This window comes from Ictalurus punctatus, chromosome 2, assembly GCF_001660625.3.
Source record: "Ictalurus punctatus breed USDA103 chromosome 2, Coco_2.0, whole genome shotgun sequence".
Taxonomy (NCBI): Eukaryota; Metazoa; Chordata; class Actinopteri; order Siluriformes; family Ictaluridae; genus Ictalurus; species Ictalurus punctatus.
In genome coordinates, this window is record NC_030417.2 from 36916597 (window position 1) to 36941596 (window position 25000).

The 25000-nt window shown below is 41.6% G+C and overlaps 1 protein-coding gene across 1 annotated transcript in view; it reads left to right on the forward strand.

Annotated features, from left to right (window-relative positions):
• The window catches only part of fmnl1a (formin-like 1a), a 37053-nt gene that overhangs the window by 2781 nt on the left and 9272 nt on the right, over nucleotides 1–25000 (forward strand). The window contains exons 2-17 of the mRNA XM_017492542.3: nucleotides 7104–7187; nucleotides 13008–13094; nucleotides 13194–13267; nucleotides 13378–13461; nucleotides 13625–13768; nucleotides 14816–14921; nucleotides 15072–15148; nucleotides 15271–15364; nucleotides 16844–16918; nucleotides 18102–18212; nucleotides 19372–19521; nucleotides 20442–20540; nucleotides 20811–21105; nucleotides 21186–21446; nucleotides 21561–21682; nucleotides 24588–24787. Coding sequence (XP_017348031.1) covers nucleotides 7104–7187; nucleotides 13008–13094; nucleotides 13194–13267; nucleotides 13378–13461; nucleotides 13625–13768; nucleotides 14816–14921; nucleotides 15072–15148; nucleotides 15271–15364; nucleotides 16844–16918; nucleotides 18102–18212; nucleotides 19372–19521; nucleotides 20442–20540; nucleotides 20811–21105; nucleotides 21186–21446; nucleotides 21561–21682; nucleotides 24588–24787 — 2063 coding nt within the window. The remainder of the gene's footprint in view (nucleotides 1–7103; nucleotides 7188–13007; nucleotides 13095–13193; nucleotides 13268–13377; nucleotides 13462–13624; nucleotides 13769–14815; nucleotides 14922–15071; nucleotides 15149–15270; nucleotides 15365–16843; nucleotides 16919–18101; nucleotides 18213–19371; nucleotides 19522–20441; nucleotides 20541–20810; nucleotides 21106–21185; nucleotides 21447–21560; nucleotides 21683–24587; nucleotides 24788–25000) is intronic.

Here is a 25000-nt window from a genome sequence, read left to right on the forward strand (position 1 = left end):
CATGTTACGTAAGACTTTTTCGGGATTGCAGACAAAACAAAAAGGAGACGTTTCTTTCTTTCGCACTCAACTGTATGGACACTGTCAATCACAATATAATACTCAGCATATATAAATATATATAAATATATATATATATTATAATGAAACACTTTCCTCAATGTGTCTGAATGAACACTTAGCTCATGCCCTTGCGCTACAGGAAGTAGGTGTTGAGCGATAACAGATTGGCCAACAGCTCTGAGACGAGTCACGGGACCGTTAAAGGAAACATAACACTTATTAAAGTTCCTTTAACAAACTAGAATCTGGACCTCACACTCTCAGAAGCTTTTATCTCCTTTAGTATGTACAGTTGACCTCGAGGGGTGCGTGTAGTGTACTTTAAAACGACACGAAATGACGTTTCCAGTGAAAGGGTAGCGCCATAGCTGCAGCCTAGTGCTACTTTCTTTTAAAGTGCTTCTAGATGCTGTTGTTTTGGGGTTGTTTTTTTTTTTTTTTTTTGTGTGTGTGATTTCACAGGTATTGCTTAAATTCCACGATCAGAACGAGAAAGAAAAAGGAGACGTGAAAACGGATCCTGAGCTCGAGAACAATTTCTGCCCGGTTCTCTGCTTTTCTGCGCGCTATTTCGGACTGAACGGTGTTCACGACTTGACTTCCTTTATAAATCTATGTGTATCAGTGTCGTGGTTCCAGGGCGTACCCCGCCTCGTGCACCATGCTCCCTGGGATAGTCTCCAGTTGTCCCCGTGACCATGAAAAGGACTAAGGCTTTACTATAAAGCGCTTTACTTTCACCCATCGTGTAACGAAAAGCCTTTTTATAGTCCGTCGATTTACCGACCCAGCTGATTAATCTCCACAGATACGGGGTGTAATTACTTACGGATTTCAGCTGCTTCCTTGCCTCGCCGTGCTATCTTCTTAGCGTGTTCAGTACTTTTTTCCCGTGTCATTCATCTCCATTACACACAACTTCATTTATTGACTCTATTTGCGGATTCCTTGAGTTAACACCGACGCCCGGCGGAAATTTCACGTGAATAACCTCGTAGGAAATATATTTACTGAAGTAACTGTCGATGGAAGGCGGCGCTCGGGAAGACGTCGATGTGTTTAAAGTGGACGGATAAGCGGAGAGCCAGACAGATCGACGGACTAAAGCGCGGCGGGCGCTCGCAAACCGTCCTCAAGCGTTTGCCCACGCGCAAGTGAAAAAAGCGAAAGCACATAAAGAACAAGCCGTAGTGAAAATGAAGTGGGAACCGGAAGCTGAGGTCGAGTACTGACCAGAACGTCGCGAGCCGATCTTAGTCTCTCTGGATGAGAGTGCGATCTAAAAATATATCTATAAAAAATCCACGCCGGTGTATCTCTTTGATCTAAACTAAGAAAAGTGTGCTCTTGGGTAACATTCTGGTTATCTGTGTTACTCATAATATTAAACTACCCAAACTTTACAAAGCATACAGATAAAGCTGGGCCGGTTAGCGTCGTTAGCTCGGATACTCTACGACGGCGTCCGAGCTCGTCCTCGGTGTACAGACACCTCCCTCCTTCTCTGCCTGCTCTCACACGCGAAAGTGCTAAAGCCATTTTCACTCCAGCGCTTATTTGAAGAAGAAGAAGACGAAAAAAAAAGAGTACACCGGAGCGGAAGCCGCAGCCACTTGAAAAAGGAAACGCCCAGCACAAGCGACACGTTACACCCTTTCCTCCTTGATTTCAACGTTTTCTCAGAGTAAACGCTTAAAAGCCTGTAGAGATACTGGGGTTTTTTTTTTTTTGTTTTTTTTTAGGTGTGTCATGAAAAATCCCCCTCGAAATGAAGAGTTATATATGGATAGGAGAAGAAGAAAAAGAAGAAGACTTTATTTGTCACATATACATTATATATATATATATATATATATACAGCAGGATGTTAGGAGGTCAGGGTCAGAGCGCAGGGTCGGCCGTGATACAGCGCCCCTGGGGCGGAGAGGATTAAGGGTCTTGCTCAAAGGCTCAACAGTGGCAGCTTCTAGGTCCTGGGGCTTGAACCTTCTAGACCTTCTGGACAACATTATGTAAGAGTTTTTGGCCTGTGTGAGATTATCTGGACATGATGGCATTCAGAATGACTGAACCACACGTTGTAATGGTAAAGCACATCAATCAGATGCTGCTGAACTCTCAGCTCTGAGTGATCGGAAGGTGGGGATTGGTCTCCAATAGCTGCAGCTCTGACAGTAGTCCCGGCCGTACATTCAAATCACAGGTTTCTGTTCGTGCGCTCGTTCGAATCACTCGCCGTTTCTATAGTAACAACTCATTCACAGACATTTGGAAGGAGTCTCCAGTGTCAGCATTTTGTAACAGTCAGAGGTAAAGCTGTTAATTCTTTTTTCTTTTTTTTCTCGACACGTCCTGAGGACAGAGAAGTTCCTTTGGACAGTTTTGGGTCTTATTAAGTTCAAGACAGAGTGTGAGAGAGAGAGAGAGCACGAGAGAGAGAGAGAGAGACATACAGAGCGAGAGAGAGAGAGAGAGAGAGAGAGAGAGAGAGAGAGAAAGACAGACAGAGCGAGAGAGAGACAGAGAGAGAGAGGGAGACAGACAGACAGAGTGAGAGAGAGAGAGACAGACAGAGAGAGGGAGAGAGAGAGAGAGACAGACAGCGTGAGAGAGAGAGACAGAGAGAGAGGGAGACAGACAGACAGAGCGAGAGAGAGAGAGAGAGAGAGAGAGAGAGACAGACAGACAGACAGTGAGAGAGAGAGAGACAGACAGACAGAGTGAGAGAGAGAGAGAGAGAGAGCGAGAGAGAGAGAGAGACAGACAGCATGAGAGAGAGAGAGAGAGCGAGAGACAACGTGAGAGAGAGAGAGAGAGAGAGCAAGAGAGAGAGAGAGCGAGAGAGAGAGAGAGAGAGAGAGAGACAGACAGCATGAGAGAGAGAGAGAGAGCGAGAGACAACGTGAGAGAGAGAGAGAGAGAGCAAGAGAGAGCAAGAGAGAGAGAGAGCGAGAGAGAGAGAGAGAGAGAGAGAGAGAGAGAGAGAGAGAGAGCAAGAGAGAGAGAGAGAGAGAGAGAGAGAGAGAGAGAATTTGATGGTCATCTCATTTTCGAGGGGGTCCTAAAATCACAAAGTACAAACTTATAGAAGACATGCAAACAAAACAAAATAGCGTAACATAACATACAACACACACACACACACACACACACACACACACACACACACACACACACTACCGGCCAAAAGTCTGTGGACACTCGACTGAAACGTTTCTCACGACCCTAAAAACCTTCTGATCTGAAGCTGTGTGATTAAACGTGTGAAATCGCTGTCGTCCACAGAAATATAACCGCGCCGACGTTTTCGCTTCTTTCATTACAAAAAACATTTCATTTACCAAAAAAAAAAAAAAAAGTTTTAAACTGACGACTCGGAGCGAAATATTCCGAAAAGCAGCCGATAAGAGTCCGGCGTCGGTGTGAACTCCTTATCAGTCGTGAAAACGCCAAGAACACATTTCTGGAAATTCTCGTTGAAAACGGCGTCGACTTTGAAGATGCTAGAATACTAAATTACTCTGATTTATTTTCGATGTTTTATTTTTTTTTTTATCACAACATAATTCCCATAGTTCCGTCTGTGCCACTCCAGAGTTTTAATGACTTCATTACTATCCTAAACTGTGAGGAGAAAGAGAAAAAAATAAATAAAGAATGTTTGACCGGTAGTGTACACAAATACAGACAGCTTGCTCGCCCTGTCCCGCCAACACCCACAGACATCAGCTTTGGCCTTTTCAGAAAAAGAGAACTTAATGACAAAGACCCAGTAAATACAGCAGTTACATGAGCATAAAGACCGACTGAAGCGGTTGATCTTGAGGTTAGTTGAGATACACATAAACTAAAGAAAATGACATCGATTAAAAAACATTAAGAAACAGAGAAGTAAGAGATCAAAAAAAAAAAAAGAAAAGAGGACGATTATTCCAATTCGAAGGGGCTTTTTAAATTATTATTATTGAAATGACCTACGATTGAACTCTTTGTTTTTCTAGGGACAAATATAAAGGAACACTACATACGTCTGAGTGAATGCGAAGATCTACATGGGACCAGAAACTGCTTCGAGTACCAAGGACAAGTAGAATGAACGCATTTCGAAAACGAACAGAACCCTATGGAATTGCCTTCTAGATTTAGATCGCAGCCAGTTCATACATTAAACAATGCGGAGTTCTATACGGACACCTCAAAACAAATCGACATAGAGAATTATATACAACGTTGAGCGGCCTTAGATAAACGTTCGAGTCGTTTTGATACACAGGGTCGGTTATTATAATCAATAATGGGACGTATCAACTGGAGAAACGAATCGTTTTTTTTCCCGATTGGATTAATTGAACGACGGCGTGAACTCAAGACGACCGTACGTCCTTTTTTATTTATTTATTTATTTATTTTTCAGAATAAAATCAATATAAGGGTTTGTAATCCATCGGAATCTGAGGTGTAAATAACCAGCACGGCGCGTACGCAGATGAGGTGGACGGTTCGGGCACATTCGACGTGGATCGTTAATAAAAAAATAGGAAGAAAAGAAAAAGAAAAAAAAAGAAGCGGTCCCAAGATAGAACCTTGAGGAACACCCTTTTCAGCAATTCAAACGGTCAGGCCGAGAGGCCTGAAAAACGACACGCTGACGCCCGCCGGCGAGGAGGGCGTTTTTGAGTTACCATGGAGGACGCGGTAGCGATCGACCGTATCGAAAGCACTACTGCTCGCGTTTAACTCGCATGAAGAACAACAGTAGGCAAGATTTCACGGAAAGAAAACAAGTCATTAGAGGTAGTACAGTTTGAAAAGTCAGCAGTACTGTAGGAATTAAAGTGTTGGGAACCACAGACTGAAGAGAAGTGCTTATTAAAAGCATGGGAAATGCGTAAAGGATCAGATATACTTTCGTCATTAAGTCGTATCTGTTTGATGAAGCTTTGGTTAGTTTGACCAAGAATACGATTCAGTTGATTCCCAAACTGTCTAGGGTTTGTCTAGGGTCACTTTCCCAGTTGATATTAATTAAGTCTTGAATAAAACATAAAACATCTACATGCATATTTTTACACGGTCTCGGCCTAATATATTTAGGAGGCGCACTTGGAGTAATCCCAATATTAAGTGAAAGTAAGTAAAAATGAATGAAAAAAAAAAGTATAATGTCTGTAAATTGGTGTCATTGTCTGTGCTGTGGTATAAGAGGAAAACACAATGAAATATTTGGGAAAGGGAAGGGAGGAGAGAAGAGAAAAGGTAAAGGAATCACATGAAAATGAATCACATGTAAATGAATCACATGAAAATGAATCACATGAAAATGAATGACATGTAAATGAGTCACATGAATATGAATCACATGAATATGAATCACATGTAAATGAATCACATGAATATGAATCACATGTAAATGAATCATATGAATATGAATAAATAAATTAAGACGTAAGAGGAAAATAACTCATTATGTTACTAGGTATGTTTTAAGCAAGGAATAAAACAATTGGGGGCATGCTAGTAAAAGAAACTAATCAATGACAGGGTGTTATAGCAGATTTACGGCCGCCATTTTCCTGTAAGAACACATCGTCGAAGCGTTGTTTTTCTTTTATCCTACAGCGCTTTGGCAACAATGAGAGTGCCGTACTTTTTATCCGTTCATAGTTACGTTACATCCCCGTGAAGCAGGTTGTGACTTGCCTTGCAGCCGGAACCCCTGTCAGAGCCGCTGTATTATCCATCGATTCGGGGTCGACTTTTTCATTAATCAACATCTTTTGAAAAGAATCTGCTGGTTAGAGAGATAATGCCATAGAAATACTACAAACATTAAAAAAGAACCTCGTTCCTGAGATATCGCGTTAACAAGAACCTCGGATGCATCTCATAATCTCAGCAAAAACCACAGACATGCTATATACAGCCATTACCTCTGCTGACCAACAGGAATATATATATATATATAAACAGTATATACTACAGGTGCAACACATATGCAATAATCTGTCAATTACATAATCGGATGTAGAGGTGAGTCATCATTTCCTTTCCTAGTTCCCCTGATGTCATATGTCAGAGACGCTACCATGGAGACTGCATGTAAACACTTAACGACACACGACGTGAATCACTCTTGGTGCTTTGCGTGCTATGAGTGTGTGGCTGACGCAAACTAAAAACCATGTAGGATTTACGCGCCGACTCGACTCGCCACCGAATTTTCCCTCAAAACCTCCCTGAATATTGATCTAACGAGGGGGGTTTCACCACAGACGTTTCTAGAAAATCAAATCTGGCTATACAGCGTCTCCAGGTGTAGATCATAACTTTTCTGGCTCGAATGACTGACCCCCCCCCCCCAAAAAAAAATAAAAAAATAAATAAATAAATAAATAATCACATAATAACACAGTTAAAGGAACGATAGTGAAAGGGAATGTCTCGATTATTTATTCATTTATTTATTTATTTAAACATAATCTCTGCCTAAGGCATCTGTAACATATGCGATTATGTCTGCGAATTCCAAGACGCCTTTCAAGAACATCTCCTCGTAGTGAGAAGGTCAGAAGACTCGCTGATCACGGAAGGTTCAGCGCGTTTGTCGGATTCCGTCGGTCGAGGATCCGCACGCGGGAGGGTTTAATGACAAACCTACTGTCTCGGATCCGACTTACGGAACGAACGGGAACGTCGGCAAGACTTCGCGACGATCGCGGACGATTTCGTCAGTTCTTCACGTAATTACTCGTGAGGGTAAAATCCGTTCTTTCAGAGATAGGACTGCGGTAGTTCACCAAATACCCATGGACTTCCATATATGAGTTTCAAAGCTTTGGGGGTTTTTTTTGTTGTTGTTGTTGTTTTTCTTTTCTCAATACAGGGAAACTGATGGTATTTCTTGTGTGTAGTAATCACACCTTCTGTACTCTACACGTCTCTACGAGACGATGTCGATGACAGTGCTGATCTGTAGTTCCCACACGAACGTTCAACATCCTTGTTTCATTCTGACTCCTTCTCCTCTCTTCTCTCCACAGAGCTCCATGAACCTGCCTCCTGATAAGATGACGCTTCTTAGTCAGTACGATAACGAAAAGAAATGGGAACTGGTCTGTGATCAGGTACGTGCAAGTGAAATTGTACATAACGTCCAAAAGCGCTAGCGATTTCCCCTCGACTACGACGCACAAAATCAAACAAGGTAATAATATCTAACAACGGTCCTCGTCGATTAAAGGCCGGGTTTTATTTCACAATGGAGTGGCTTTCAGGATCGTGTCAGGGGTTTGACCTTTCCACCGCGCACGCAGAGCAGAACTGAGACGGACCGGTAGTCAAAACGTGTCTGTCTGACTTTTCTGGTCTACAAGGGATTTCCAGGAGTAGTCTTTTTTTTTTTTTATTTCTGTAACACAGGTGTGTGTGAGAGAGGGGGTGCAATACAAAGCATTATTGAAATGAATTCAGGAACAGGAAACCTCGCCTCGGTTGAAGTCGCTGTAGTTTGGTGAACATCAGAATCAAAATATTCGCCCAGTGCAGACACACGACATACTTAGAACGTTAAAGTGAATAAATAAATAAATAAATGCAGGTTTAAGATTGTACACTTACAAAGAAACCATCGTTGAGGCTCCAGAACAGTTCAGCTCAACCCACCGTCCTTTAAAATATTAAAAAGATGTACATCGAGATGTCCCGGCACCGAGATGGTGACGTGAACCGGCTGTCTTTAAACCCGGACGGAAAAAGATTCTCCGCATCCCACTTCGCTTAGCATTTAAAAAAACGGATATAGATAAGGAATAATGGCGTCAGTAAACGTCAAGATGATGCGAGACACGCTGGACATAGAGTTTACGTATATAAGTTCCGAAGTGAGCGAATGTCTTGTGGGAAAACACAATTTCGGGTCAAAGGCGGTTCGAAAAATGGCACCGCGCTAGTAAAATTTGAAATGTCAGTCCCACTTTTGTACCACTTCACCCACTTCAGTCTCGGTGTCTTCATTTCTGCGAGTAGGACTGAAAATAAAAACCCCAAATTAAAGCATTGTCCCCAACTCGAGTGCACGTAGATGAGAGTAACACGGCCGTTTGTGGTACATCGAAGGGTGTGGACCTATTGTGCTATCACACGCTTGAAAAATCTACCCTTCACTAGCGTGGGTATCTTGAAGAATATGTTTACTTCCTGCACCTTTAGTTAGAGATCTGGTTACCATTTTAAATTCTCTTTCACGGTATATAATTGAAGCTTCAGGACCACAGTGGTACTTTTATGTTATTTTTTTTAAGTTCTGAAGCTTTCTGAGAAAATGGCCCCACTCGACCCCAAGACATTTTTTTTTTTTTTTTTAAATTCCAAATTTATAATAACTTTTAAAGCATTTTTGGGAGAATCCCTTATCCAGAGTGATTTCAATTGATCTCATTTATACAGCTGAGCAATTGAGGGTTAAGAGCCTTGCCCAAGCGTCCAACGGTGGTAGCTTGGTAGTGCTGGACCTTCTGATCAGTAACTCAGAGCCTTTATCCACCGGGCCACCTCTACCCCCTAATTAATGGATCACTGTAACGTATGAGCATTGCATCATACATTATGTCAATAACATGTGGCTTCTGATGTTCCACTAAGCCAGAGTCAGATTATCAAGGAACTAGTGGAGGTAGATTTGATCCGTGTGCGTTGCCGAAACTCTACTCTAGTACAGCGTGTCAAGATGGCTTTAAGCAGCCTGGTGTGACATGACTAACATGCAAAATAGTTGCACTGCATAATGAGAGCGATATTCCTGCGATTATTTGATAAAAAACAAAACAAAAAAAAAAACAAAAACGGATGAGTAAAAACAAAAGAGGAGACCGTGAGTTCCTCTCATGACCACTATTTCACTATTTAAAAAAAAAAAAAAAAGCAGAAACGAGAAGTCAGAAGGAAGTGGAGCGTAGAAGGTGTCACTTGAGAGTGTGTGCACTGGTTGCTCCAGGAGAGATTGCGTGCTGAAAGACAAAAGGCGCATTAAGCAAAAGACTCGTTGCTTAAGATATTGCCTCATGTCCGGGATAAGCACGATGGACGTTAACATCACGCGCAGGCGAAGCCCGAAGAATTTCATTCAAACGTGGCGATGCAATGTTTAGCAAAGTGTCCATGTTATCCATCAGTCTTGGTAGAATTCAGTATTTACTTTTGACTCTTTTTTGGGTGGAGAGGAAATCTCCTCTGAAGCCCATCACACTGACATACATTGAAGCCTGTGTGTCAGTTAGAGTGTATCGGGTGTTCATCTACTCGTTGTTTTAATGGGAAGAAAGATTAACGCTGATTGGACGACACGCCATTTTGAGTCCCGCCCCGACTCATGACTCCACTGGGAGTGAAGAGCGCGGTCCACTCTTCATCATCCGACCCGGATGCTCGGTAGACCGCTCGAAGGAGCACGACCTCGTAACCCGGAATCGGGATCGAGTACAAACGGACGTCTCAAACGTAAACGTACGAGCTCCGGTCGGAATCTCTCGGAGATTCTGCGCTTAGCCGACACTGCTAACGTTGAGCTGATTTTTAAAGAATCTTTCGATGCTCAGAGTTATGAGGAGAGACCGAAAATTCAACAAGAGGGCAGACCAAATGGGCGAGGTGTTAAGTCAAAAGCCAGGGGGGGGGGGTCTAGAAATTGTACACATCGGCATGTATCCGACTCGAATAAAGCGTCATGGTTTAGCGTCAAATCCGAGAAACGATACGATCGTAAAACAAATCCTAGGGTGTCAGGTTAAAATACCAAACAGGACTTCCGAGAACCAAGATACAGATATTAAGATGGATCTCAGACAGCATTTCCTGTGTTAATATTTACATCTCACTATGGCAACCACAAGCTGCTAACTCGCATACTGCGGGTGCAAAGCAACGACATGTCACAGCATCGGAGGCCGCAAGTCCCATAAGCGTGCTTCCTCTCTTTTTTTCTTTTTCTTTCTTTCTTCTCTGCAGGTCGATGAGCACGAATGTTAGAAAGTACCGTAGTCATACAGTCGACACATCTGTTACCGTCCATCCTTTTGTAGTTTTTTTTTCCTCTTTCATATCTCTCAGTGAAGATATATATATATATATATATATAAGGGTTGAAATATCATAATGGTTAGCTATAATGTAGAAGCTGTTCTTAATTATAGAAGATTATAAAATGATAATATTCATTGTTCTGTTAGAAATGAAACGTATTGTAACTGCTAAAACGGTCAAGGTCACGAAAAAGAAGCCACCAATTAATAATGAGTCTTTAATGAGTATTATTAATGGTGCTGTAATGTGTCATTTTCTGCATTGTGTTATGAATTAATACTGTGAAATGATGTAATATTAAATAAAAATCCATCCATCCATCCATCCATCCATCCATCCATCCATCCATTCACTCATACACCCAATCATTCATTATCTATCTATAATCTATCAATAATCTATCCAAGCATATCCATCCATCCATCCATGCATTTATCTGCCCATCTGTAATTATATTCTTCCTGCTGTCTATCCAGCATCCATCCATCCATAAAACTATTCCTCCATCCATCCATCCATCATCCAATCCTCCATCCATCCATCATTAAACTAACGTTCCACCTATTCATCCAACAAATCATGTATTAATCTACTCGTCCTTCCATTCACTCATTTATCCATTACACTATCCTTCCATCCATTCATTTATTAATCTATTCTTACATCTCTTTATTGAATTGTCCTTCCATCCATTCGTCCATCCGCCCATCCGTCAATGTTTTCGTTTATTAATCTATTCTTCCATCCATCTATTGATTAAATGATCCTTCCATCCATTCGTCCATCCGCCCATCCGTCAATGTTTTCGTTTATTAATCTATTCTTCTATCCATCCATCCATCCATCCATCCATCCATCTATTTATTAAATTATCCTTCCATCCATTCGTCCATCCACCCATCCATCCATCAATGTTTTCATTTATTAATCTATTCATCCACCCATCCTTCCATCCATTTGTCCACCCATTCATCCATCCATCTATTTATTAAATTATCCTTCCATCCATTCATCCAACCACCCATCCATCAATGTTTTCATTTATTAATCTATTCTTCCATCCATCCATCCATCCATCCATCTTTTTATTAAATTATCCTTCCATCCATTCATCCAACCACCCATCCATCAATGTTTTCATTTATTAATCTATTCTTCCATCCATCCATCTTTTTATTAAATTATCCTTCCATCCATTCATCCAACCACCCATCCATCAATGTTTTCGTTTATTAATCTATTCTTCCATCCATCCATCCATCCATCCATCCATCCATCCATCTTTTTATTAAATTATCCTTCCATCCATTCGTCCAACCACCCATCCATCAATGTTTTCGTTTATTAATCTATTCTTCCATCCATCCATCCATCCATCCATCCATCCATCCATCCATCCATCCATCTATTTATTAAATTATCCTTCCATCCATTTGTCCATCCTCCCATCCATCAATGTATTCATTTAGTAATCTATTCGTCCACCCATCCATCCATCCATTTGTCCACCCATCCATACATCTATTTATTAAATGATCCTTCCATCCATTTGTCCATCCATCCATCCATCCATCCATCCATCAATGTAGTCATTTATTAATCTATTTGTCCACCCATCCATCCATCAATTCGTCCATCCATTAAAGTAATCTTTTATCTGTCAATTCAAATGTCTATTTATGAATCTATTCCCCCATCCATCCTTCTATCCATCCAGCCATACATACAGTACTGTGCAAAAGTTTTAAGGACGTGCAAAGAAACGGTGTCGAGTAAAGATGCCTTCAAAAATAATGAAATGAAATGTTTCTACGTGAAGAAAAATAACAGAGCAGTAAACGGTAGTTCATGAAACAAAGTCAATATTTGGTGTGACAAAAAAATAAATAAAAATAACAATATAAATTAGTAGTCTCCAGAACAATTAGTGTAGTTTTATAAGGAAATGAGCTGTATGTCTTACTGAGCATCTTCCACAACCAGACACGGTTCTTCCGCAGACTTTGTCTGTCGCACTCGCTTCTTATTTTTGCAGCGAAACCCAGCAGTGTTCATTCTGTTTTTTTGTCTGAAAAGCGTCTCTTACATAATATCCTGCATCTTTCTTTACTAGCATTTCATTTTGTGCTAGAAAACGAATGTTTGGGAATCTAAAATGTTTGTGTACTGACTCGATAATGTAGAAGTCATAACATAAAAATATTCTATAACAAAGATCGTACTAAAAAAAAAAAAAAAAAAAATTAAAAAATAGGGTGCCTAAAATTTTGCACAGTAATGTACATCAAACAATACTTCCATCCATCCATCCATTTATCCACCAAACTACCCTTCCATCTATCCATCCAAATATCTATTTATAAATCCATTCATCCTTCCATCCACCCATCCATCCAAGCATTAAATTATCCTTTGCTCTATCCGCCCATATATTATTTTATTAATTATTAATTTTATTAATCTATTCTTCCTTCCATCCACTCATCCTCCACTCATTTAAACTACCTTCACGTCTATCCATCCATATATTCATTTATTAATCGATTCTTCCGTCGATCGATCAATCCCTCCACCCTTTAAACTATTCTTCAGTCTATCTATCCAAACATCCATTTATTAATCCATCCATCCATCCATTAAACTATTCTATATCTATGACAGTGTGTATCTATCCATCCATCAATTCATTAATCCATTTATTAGTCCATCAATCTATTAAACCATCTATTTATCAAGTAGTACTTCCACTCATCCATCTATCATTCGAGCCATAAATCCATGTATCCCTTCGTCAATGCATACATACAGGCATCCATCCATTCATCCATCCATCCATCCATCCATCCCTCTCTCTGTGCGCCCATTAGGAGCGTTTCCAGGTGAAGAACCCACCATCTGCATATCTGAACAAGATCAAGAGTTTCTACCAGGACCAGGGAGGAGTGGCACGCAGGGTTAGTCCGCTCTTCATCTTCTTCCTTCCTTTTTAAGCGGCAATCTTGGAAGGTTCTAGAGAGAGAGATCAAATGTCTAACCGACTTCCTGCTCCACAGTTTAAGAGGCGCATTCAGGAGTCCACCCAGGTCCTGAGAGAACTCGAGATCTCCTTGAGGACCAATCACATTGGGTGAGTTTCTCCATAGACCTCACCCTGACACCAGACTGCCACACTGGAAGAATCTAGGAACGATTTACACCCCGTAATCACCTTCCCTTCTCTCTCACTCTTTTTGTTAGATGGGCTCAGGAGTTTCTGAGTGAAGAGAACCAGGGTTTGGATGTCCTGGTGGATTATCTGTCCTACGCTCAGAGCGATGCACCGTAAGTTCAACCAAACTGGCGATTTCAATCTCTGTATATATCTGTAATATTTCACTAGTACTGCATATATGAAATCCTTTTGCCATGGAGATATATATATATATATATATATATAAAAAAAAAAAAAAAACCCAATGACTCTGATATCCATTGTGCACTGCAGGTTTGAGGTGGAGTCAGTGGAGAATGGAGGTTCTGTTACAGATAACAGGAAGATGTCGGAGAGATCTGTCGAGGATCTAACCAAAAACACCACACACTCGGCGACACAAAACATGACCCGGGCTGCTCGCGCTCTCACCGTCCGGTCAGTCATTTGGCCATGCCGACCTGTAACACCGATAGCACATTCATTCATTCATTCAGCTTTATCTTGGTCAGAGTCACTGTGGATCTGGAGCAGGAACACACCCTGAATGGACCACAGGGCACCATGTACACATTCATTTAAGAAGAAGAAGAAAGCCTTTGTCACATACACCTTACAGTACACTGAAATGCTTTTCTTCACACACCCTAGCTTGTTAGGAAGTTATGGTCAGAGCGTAGGATCAGCCATAATATGGCAACCCTAGAGCACAGAGAGTTAAATGGCTTGCTCATGGGCCCAACAGTGGCAGGTTGGCAGTGTTGGGGCTTGAACGCCAAACTTAGGGGCAATTCTTTTTAAGGGTAGTGTGAGAAACAAACCTAATAGGAGTTTAACCCCCCCCCCCCCCCCCCCAAAAAAAAAAAAAAAAAAAACCCGCAGATGTTCAAACCATGATATTACTTTGTACAATTACCATAATTTCCCACCCCTAAAAGAAGCTCCTTCTTTAGCATCCATATTGTACCTGGAGTGCAGCATTCAATTTGGGCACAAAGAGCTTTGAGAATGCTATCTCGAACAAAATACATCCTTATACAAAAACTCCCGTGTGTTTAGTCTTATATTTCAACAGGTTCACGCCTGGCTATCATGCTAGCCAACGAAGCTAGCACGGTGAGCGGCACGATGTCGGCAAAAATAGCCAAAAACGACACAGCCTACAGTTTAGCCAACATGTTAGCGATAATAAGCTAGGAATTTCCGTTCAGGGTTATCATAACGCCAGGAACGCTTTCATTTCCTGACCTAGGTGTAAACGGTATCAGCTTACAAGATGTTAGCATAGCAAGCTATCAAGCATTAGCATAGGTTGTTTAGTGCTAGTTATATTAAGACAGAGTAAAAGTGTAAAAACAATTCATTTCCAAAATTTTGTAGCTTTAGCAAAGTTGCTCAGCTAATCCACAATTATTAAAGTTTGACCAGTGATTGAAACAAATTCGCTGTTGAATTATTTTATGACCTGTGGCGTTTTCCCCTCAGATGGACTAATCTGACGAAGGGCAGGGGATCTCTGAGAAATCGCTTAAGCCAAAGAGACGATGTCCATGTTTGCATAATGTGTTTACGAGCTATCATGAATTATCAGGTACGTGAAGAGCACACAGTTTGCATTTTTCTTCATTTCAAACATTTAGCATATCTATTAGCAACCGACGCATGCCACGATCGATCGTCATTGCGCAAGGACTATTTCTAAGTAATCATTTCTATTGCTGTTTATTTTTGTCCTGGACAGTCTGGCTTCAACCTTGTGATGAGCCACCCTCGCTGTGTGAACGAAATCACGCTCAGTCTGAACAACAGGAACCCCAGGTAAAGGGTGTATGTCCATTCCCTGTGTAAGAGGTACTCCTGTATGTATGTATGGCTGTGTATCTACTCTCTAAAGTTGCCTGATGGAGATATTTCACACTGCGTATGCTGTTGTTGTGCAGGACAAAAGCCCTGGTGTTGGAGCTGTTGGCCGCTGTGTGTCTCGTTAGAGGTGGACATGACATCATTATCTCAGCCTTTAATAACTTTAAAGAAGTAAGAATATAACGCGTTATACTTTCGGTCTCAAAAACACCTTCCTTCTTCTTTTTTTAAGATTCGATAACAAGTGACTCCTTAGACAAAATTGCGCAACATCCTGCTCGGGGTTGCGTCATGTCGAGATGCGCGATGCGAATCGGTACTGAAGTCATGACGACGGTCTGCACTTTGTACTACATGCACGGCAGTTCCATGTGGAGACGATCTCAGTATGAGTTCTAAACAGATAGAAATACAGATATGGATAGAAGGAGGAGGATATTCATGAACGTTCCTTAGTAATCACCAGGTCAGGGCCCGTATTTAATTTTCGAGTGGCCAATTTACAGTAGGTTTAAATGTCTAGTAGAAACGTTATGAAGATTAATAGGATGTGCATCATTTTATAACGTCCAGTGTTGTCTAATGACGTTATTTTTTGTTAAATTTCTTGGCGAAAAGAGATCATATTAACGTGCACCTACGATGGCTTTTCAAATATTCCCTTTCATGTAGAGTGTTATATACGTAGATGTTTGTGAATGTAAAAAGGTGTGAAAAGTAAAAAAAAAAAAAAAAAAAATCAAAGCGCACGACAAACGGAGTCATCGACTCCCAAACGAAGGAACTAACGACTCGTTAGTGATTCCAGACTTTACTTCCTGTACTAACCTACGTAGGTTCGTAACAAAACGCCCCGCCTCCGGTCTCCATCGGCCGCTCGCTGACAGCGGTAGACCGATCACGACAGACTGGGACGTCTGACCGATCAGAGCAGAGTATGCTCTCTGCAAGGAGGAGTTTAGAACGAATCATTTAGAACGGATCATTTAACGAGTCGTTTGTGACACCGGTGGGGAAAAAGAGAACGCCGCAGTTTAAATGATGAGCACGTTAAAGTGTCTTTTTGAACTCGGATGCACGTGAATCTATCGTATGAGATTTTTAAAACGAAACCGGGGCCCGTTTCAAATCCGTATGAGGTGCGCTTTACGCAATTGCAGGTAGTGATGCTGCCGTATAGCGTCCCGATTCACTCCTGAGCTCAGATTGTAGTCTGTGTGGAGTTTCTCATTTTCACACGTGGGTCTCCTCGGAGATGTCGGGTTTCCTCCCACATCCCAAAAACATGCTGGTAGGTGGATCGGCTACACCGTGATTGTGTGAACCCACAAGCCTGATCAGGAGATAAAGATAGAAACTCATAATTCCAAAGTCTTAGTAAAATAAATAAATAAATAAAAAAGTTAAGGTCGTCAAAACAAATCTTGCATCGTGTTAAACGTTGACTTTTTTTCACACGTGAGAAAAGAAATGCTCGAATGGAGTGCTTGGTTTCTGAACACATTCTTAACAAGGTTCTTAGCTTCTCTCTCTCTCTCTCTCTCTCTCTCTCTCTCTCTCTCTCTCTCTCTCTCTCTCTCTCTCTCTCTCTCTCTCTCTCTCTCTCTCTCTCTCTCTCTCTCTCTCTCTCTCTCTCTCTCTCTCTCTCAGGTGAGTGGAGAGAAGAACCGGTTTGAGAAGCTAATGGAGTATTTCAGCAGTGACGACAGCAACATTGACTTCATGGTGAGTTTGTTTCTTACGTCATTACCGCACTTTCATTTTCTCATAAGGAACAAATAACCCCCCCGTTAGTATCCCATACACGAAATTACAGTAGAAGTATAAAAATGACATGAGAAACAATCCGGAATTTTTTTTTTTTTTTTTTTTGTCATTTTAAGGGAAAAAAGGTTAAAATAATAATAAGTTTGCACACCCCCCCTAGACTAATACGCTGTTGAAGCCTCAGAGTCTAGGGCATCTCCTGCGTACAGCTCGCTTCGGGTCTCTGCACAGAGTTTTAGCTGGATTCAGGTCTGGGCTCGGGCTCGGTCAGTCAAAAACATCGATCTTCTTTTGGTAAAGCCGTTCTTTTGTTGATTTTGGATGTATGCTTTTCCTCTACCTTGGTAAAAGCCCCAGTTCTGGCAGCACTAAAGCACGATGCTGCCACCACCGCGCTTCACCGTGAGGATGGGGATCTTTCAGTGATGGGATTTATTTGGAACCAAACATATCTTCTGGAATTATTATTATTATTATTATTATTATTATTATTATTATTATTATTACCTTTTGGAATTGGTCTCATCAGACCATAGCACATTTTTTCCGCATGGTTTGGGGTGAGTTTTTTTTTTTTTGTGTGTGTGTGTGTGTGTGAGAGTTTCTAGCACACAGCCCAGACATGTTATTAATACAGAAGATTGTCGTCACATGCGGCGAGTAATCGGCACTCGTCAGATATCCCTGCAGCTCCTGCTCTTATACCAGCAGGTTATTGTTTTTCACTTCATTTCGATACGTTCCGCACCGAGGGTGGAAAAAAATTCCGACATCGTTCTTTTTTATCTTGGTTTCATTTTTAAAATGGCAGAAAACCTGCCGTTTTGACAGGGGTGTGTAGACTTTTGATGTCCATTGGGTCTTGTTCTATATGTGCATGTGTGTTTATATGAGCTGTAACAGTATTCCTTTGGGGTAGGGTCAGGGTCTTCATTATTATACTGAAACGAAGTCGAAATGAAGACGTGCTACGAAACGAGCAGGGGGGTCCAAATGCAATCCTTGCATTATTGTAGATTGTATATAGTTTCAGTTGCCATGGTGACAGTCACTAGTAATAAACCGCCCCGACCCCGCCTTGTTTCGTCTCTCACTACCGCCCTCGTGTTCTCTCTCTCTCTCTCTCTCTCTCTCTCTGTAGGTGGCATGTATGCAGTTCATAAACATCGTGGTTCACTCGGTGGAAAACATGAACTTCCGGGTACACCTTCAGTACGAGTTCACACAGCTCGGCCTCGATCAGTATTTAGAAGTGAGTTTTTCACCCGGCTGTGGTTTCTCACACCGCCGTTTGTACAGCACAGATGAACCAATTGCGAACTTTATTCTCACAGAAGCCACCAGACTGAGTTCCTCCTGTCAGTCAGAGGACATGTTGAGTCACTGTGATGCTATGAGTACGCTAAAAAAAAACCCAAAAACCCCAACCTTCATATGGTTTTTATACATCTGCATAAAATATCATCATATATAAACTGTCCCTGTTCGATCATACAGAGCTACACATTTCTCAGAATAGTCTAGTGTGTGTATATACACACACACACACACACATATATATATATATATATATATATGTATACACACACACACACACACACACACACATATATATATATATATATATACGGGTGCATCTAAACAATTCGATTATTGTGGAAAAGTTCATTTTTTTCTTTAATTTAATAAAAAAATGTTGAACATTCATATATTCTACATTCATTACACATAAAGTGAAATATTTTGAGCCTTTTTTTGTTTTGTTTTTGTTTTGTTTTGTTTTAATCTCGATGATTACGGCTCACAGCTCACGGAAATCTTAGCTCCGGTATCTCAAAATATCCGAATAAAGAATTTACAATACAGAAATCTATTATAAAACTTTTCCACGATATTCAAATTTATATATATATATATATATATATATATGTATATATATATATATATATATATATATATATATATATATATATATATATATATATTTATAACCCTGTCCAGCGGTACAGAAGATAGATGTGTGTATATATATATGTATATATATATATATATATATATATATATATATATACACACACACACACAGTATATACAATTATACATTTTTGTATGAATGTGCTCGTTCAAATACGATATCGTTTCTATAGTAACGGCTGTGACTTGCATGGCGGATGCCCCATATGGAACAAGTCGTTCGAATACATGCCGTATTTGAACAAGCAGGTTCATATAAAACTGGCAGCAAGACAACACAATAAACCTTCATCCTGACTATGGAGCATCTGGGGTGAAAAGTTGTGTAATTGTGCTTATGTGACCATTTTTATGGATAAATGCTTATGTATATATGTATATATATATATATATATATGTGTGTGTGTGTGTGTGTGTGTGTGTGTGTTCGTTCTCAGTCCCTGAAGCTGACAGAGAGCGAGAAGTTGCAGGTCCAGATCCAGGCGTATCTGGATAACGTGTTCGATGTGGGCGCTTTGCTCGAGGACGCAGAGAGTAAAGGAGGACTGGCGGAACAATTGGATGACTTACAGGAACACAATGCACATGTGAGGCCTAGCTCTCTCTCTCTCTCTCTCTCTCTCTCACACACACACACACACACACATATACATATATATAAATGCACACTATAACTGCAGCACTGAACGACGTGACAGATGAAAGCAGACAGCACGTGATATCTTACTCACAAGCGGACGCTGACTAATTGGAGCTATATTCAGTAACGCTACCGTTTCCTACGGTGTCCTGTTCCAGAAAGGCCTGAGAAGTTGTTCTTCTTGTGATCTTAAGATGGCAAAAATGATTTTCTGAAGATCACACTGTATTTTTCTCATGATAAGGGCGCTCTAGTGATCCTGAACGAGGGGTCAGCCAGGCTATTTTAGTGACCGGGTCGTCTCCGTGGTTACGGCATGATGTTTGAGAGCTGCTGTCGAAATGGTTTGCAGCTCACATGGCGAATGGAGATGAAAACCTCCAGGAATTGGACGCCATTTCTGCAGAACGCCGACGTCTGACAGCGTACCACACATCGCAGATAAATGTCAATAAAATTCCCCTGGCCGCAAGGTCATTTTGGAAAAAGGAAAAAGGGGTACGTGGAAAGAGGCCCCTTTTTTTTTCTCGTGAGCCGTCACTATCCGTTTGTGGGGCGTCGGATTTACGTAGACGTACTTTGACCTTGATGAAGGAAGGCGGAGAAAGAGAAAGAGAGAAAGCCCGGTCTGATAATGTGTGATAATGGGAACGTTTGAGGCTATGTAAGGGCTCATTTGTGCTGAATTAGGGATGAATTGTGCTGGTGGGCGTGGCCTCTGATCTATATGCAAATGAAGACAGATACAAGCTTATTGATTACGATAATGACTGCAGCTATACAAAGCCCGGTTTTATGAAAATTTGAATTTGTGTTTAGTGAGTTGTGTGTGTGTGTGTGTGTGTGTGTGTGTGTGTGTGTGTGTAGCTGAGTGCTAAGCTACGGGAGTATGAGAATGGAACGCTGGAGAAAGTTGAACTCGAGCAGCAGCTCATGCAGGTCACTAAAGAGTCAGCGATACTCAAGGTACTGTACAGCTTCCTCTCTTTCTGTTTCTCTGTCAGTCTCTCTATCTGTTTTTTTCTCTCTCTCTCTGTCTCTCTATCTCTCTCTATCACATACCTGAGCATGTCTTGGAGAAGAAATAAATAGAACGATGTTTTTTTTTTAAAAAAAAAAAAAAAAAACCCCACCACAACTAGATTTTCCGCTTGCGTCGAGATTCTAGGTGGGAACATGTTAGAGCATGTCTTTGATCCGTCCGTCTTCTCTTTCTCATCGTCCCTTTCTGGACAGGAGAGCTTGCGGGAGTCGTGCGCTCAGGTCAGCGCCTTGCAGCAGCGTGAGCGTGAGCGAGAGATCCAGAGAGAAAGAGAGAAGGAGCAGGAGCGGATATCTCATCCGTCCCAGCTAGGACGAGAGAAGAGCAGAGACACCGAGGAGCAGAGGGACAGCAAGCTGGAGGTGAAACTGAGGGAGCTGCAGGATAAAGGTTTGGTGCGGCTCGAGAGGACGGCCTCGGGATCTCTGGACATCGAGGTCATCCCCGTGACTGTGGTGCAGACCATCCCTGCTGCTGTCACGGAAACAGGTATGAGTCAGTAAATCAACTCGTTTATTCTAGTGACGCTTCATTCTGCTTAATTTCATGTTTAACTGCCTGACTAACAGACTCGGCACCAGCCAATCAGGCCGCTCCCTCGGCAGCTCCTCCCCCTCCTCCTCCTCCTCCTCCACTGCCCGGCGAAGAACCTTCTTCTGCTACTTCCGTCGTGCCTCCACCCCCACCACCGCCACCTCCTCCTCCAGGGTGTGGAGTCCCACCTCCACCACCACCTCCTCCTCCTCCAGGTGGAGGCCCGCCTCCTCCCCCGCCCCCTCCTGGGTGTGGCCCGCCTCCTCCTCCTGGAGCTGCTCCCGAACCAGAAACAGGTAACTACGCTTAGAGTTACACAAATACCAATCACACACACACACACACACACACACACATAGAGAAAAGAAGATGCATGAATAATCAGAGTTTATCGTGTTTTCCCGCAAAAGTGAAGAGTAGAAAGCCGATCCAGACGAAGTTCCGCATGCCTCAGCTCAACTGGCAGGCTCTGAAACCCAACCAGGTGGAAGGAACAGTGTTTAAAGAGCTGGATGATGAGCATCTGTTACAGGTGAGGCATGAGGCAGAATCAACACGTACAACTTTTACATATAATTTATATTAGCAAAAAAAAAAAAAAAAAGGTGAAAGGTATAAATATGAATATATAATAAGCTAATAATTGAATGATTATATTATAGGTCATACAACTAATCATATAATCATAGTATACAGCGCCCTCCACTAATTTTGGCACCTTTGGTAAATATGAGCAAAGGAGGATGTGAAAGATTGTCTTTATTGTTTAATCTTTTGATCTTCTGATCAAAAAATTCACAAAAATATTCTGCTCTCATGGATATCAAACGATTTCAAGGTTTATCAAAAAAAAAATCTTTGTTAAATATAGGTGTGCAACAATTATTGGCACCCTTTTAGTCAGTACTTTGTGCTACCTCACTTTGCTAAGATAACAGCTCTGAGTCTTCTCCTATAACGCCTGATGAGGTTGGAGAATACATGGCGAGGGATCTGAGACGGTTCCTCCGTACAGGATCTCTCCAGATCCTTCACATTTCGAGGTCCAGGCTGGTGGACTCTCCTCTTCAGTTCACCCCACAGGTGTTCTATGGGGTTCAGGTCAGGGGACTGGGGTGGTCATGGCAGGACCTTGATTTTGTGGTCAGTAAAACATTTCTGTGTTGATTTTGATGTTTGTTTTGGATCATCGTCCTGCAGTCAGGTTTTCATTTAATATCTGTTGATATTTGCTAGAGTCCATGATGCCATGTATCCTAACAAAATGTCCAGGTCATCTGCAGAAAAACAGCCCCAAAACATTAAAGATCCTCCTCCATATTTAATCGTGGGGATGAGGTACTTGTCCATATAGCTACCTCTCTGTGTGTGCCAGAAATGGGAAAGAATCCAGTCTAATGACCGTGTAATCGTTCGGTCAGTGGGCAGGGGCACATAGGGTGTCCTATTCCCGTGAAAGTAAACCGGACAGCGAATGATCAGGGCACGGCATCCCATCACATTGTATTAGTTAATAACCATTTTTAGGCAAATATTTGGTAAACTTCTTTCACGAAATTGCAACACAAGCTGAAGCTGTAATATATATATATATATATATATATATATATATATATATATACTGTAATTATTCATATATTTGGGGTATATATAGCATAGCTACTGGATTTAGTCAGCCCCCCTGGGCAGTAGGGGCTCCTATAATTGTCACCACCTTTCACCCCACTAGCGACGGCCCTGCTTATAGCCAATTCCCATTTTGTGAAGCTCAACAACCTTTTGCCGCACATCACGGCTATATTCCTCGGTCTTACCCGTTGTTATGAATGACTAAGGGAATTTGGCCTATGTGTTACCTCATATTGATACCCCTGTGAAATTTCCTAGTCACCTAGGTGTACTAAAGAATGCAAAATATCAATGGGGATGTACTTCAAATATATTTTTCTCATATGAATTCATAGGGGGTGCAACAAAGATTTTTTTTTTGATAAACCTGAGTTGTGTTTGCGATTGTTCGATATCCATGAGAGCAGAGTATTTTTATGAATCAAAATCAAAAGGTTACACAATAAAGACAATTTTTCACAGCCTTCCATGCGCATATTTATCAAGGGTGCCAATATTAGTGGCATATATATATATATATATATATATATATATAATATATAATAGTATATTACTATAATATTAATTGCCTATAATTTACATGTTAAAACCTATTCATGTATGTGTGTGTATGTATATATATATATATATATATATATATATATATATATATATATATATATATATATATACACACACACACACACACACACAATTGCAATCAGAATTATTCAACGCCCTGAATAGAATCCTCACAACAGCACGAATATGCAGAACAGGTGTTTTCTCAAGCAATCAAGGGCTTCATTAGTTGCAGCAGGTGTGCTTGAGCTGGAACATATGAAATACCTGAACTGGCTAGGGGTAGAAAATGTATGAAATACCTGGACGGGGCAGAAAAAGGAAGCTATCACCGGCTGCAAGCAGATTTGTGAGAAGGCAGGTTGTGAAAAACCCTCGAGTGACTGTAAAAGACCTGCAGCAAGACCTGGTGGCAACAGCACTGAGGTTTCAGTGAGCACCGTAAGGCGCGTACTAAACGCGCATGGAGTTCCATGCCAGAACTCCGAGACGTTCACCACTACTGACCCAAAAGCACAAGAAAAGTCGCTGAGAAATCATGTAAATAAGCTACAGAACTTTAAAGCACGACTTATCAGCGGAATTTCTGGAGGAAGAAGAATGAAGAAAGAACACTCTGTCCAGCATGGTGGAGGCTTAGTGATGCTCTGCGGCTGCTTTGCATCCTCTGGCACTGGAAACCTGCGGCGTATGGAAGGCGAGATGGATTCATTGAAGTATCAGGAAATCCTAGGAGAAAACATCATGCCGTCTGTGAGGAAGCTGAAGCTTGGACGTCATCGGACCTTCCAACAGGACAACGATCCCAAGCGTACCACAAATTCCACCAAGGCCTGGTAGCAGAAGTCGTCCTGGAAGATTCTGCAGGGCCGTCACGGTCACCTGACTCGAACCCCGTAGAAGATCTCTGGTGGGATTTGAAGAAGGCGGTTGCAGCACGCAAACCCAAGAATATTACCGAACCGGAGGACGTTCCTCATGAGGAACGGGAGAAGATTCCCCGGAACGCTGCCAGAAGCTCTGCATCTCGTTTACAGCAGGTCATGACAGCAAAAGGACGCTCTACTAAGTATTAAAGATGCTCGCCATGAAGGGGGTGAATAATTTTGAGACTGGAGAAGTCATTATTGATATACTCTGATTGGTCAGAAGCGTAAAGGTGTTCATGTTGAACAGGTTTTAATGAGTGTGTGTACAGTATGAGTGCTAAACTGATGTTTATTGCTCCGTGTGTTTCTCACTCACAGGAGTTGAACATGGACATATTTGCGGAGCAGTTCAAGACGAAGGCGCAGGGTGGTCCATCTGATCTCTCTAAGCTGAAGGTGAAGGCTTCAAAACCTCCCACGAAAGTTTCTCTCCTGGAGGCCAACAAGGCCAAGAACCTCGCCATCACCCTGCGTAAGGCAGGCATGAGTCCTGCTGATATCTGCACCGCCATCCAGACGTACGTACAGCATCAACTCATAACCTCAGCGTCGGACCCGTACCGAAAGGGTTAAAGTGGGACTTGCGATTTTTAGTTATATTTTCGAGCGAATGTTTCTCGATTTTTCCTTGCAAGATCAATTCTGAAATGCTGAACATTTTGGCTTCTCACATTTCTCACTTCAATCCAACCCTACCTTAACTCCAAGGCTTTCTTCTCTCTCGCTGTTCA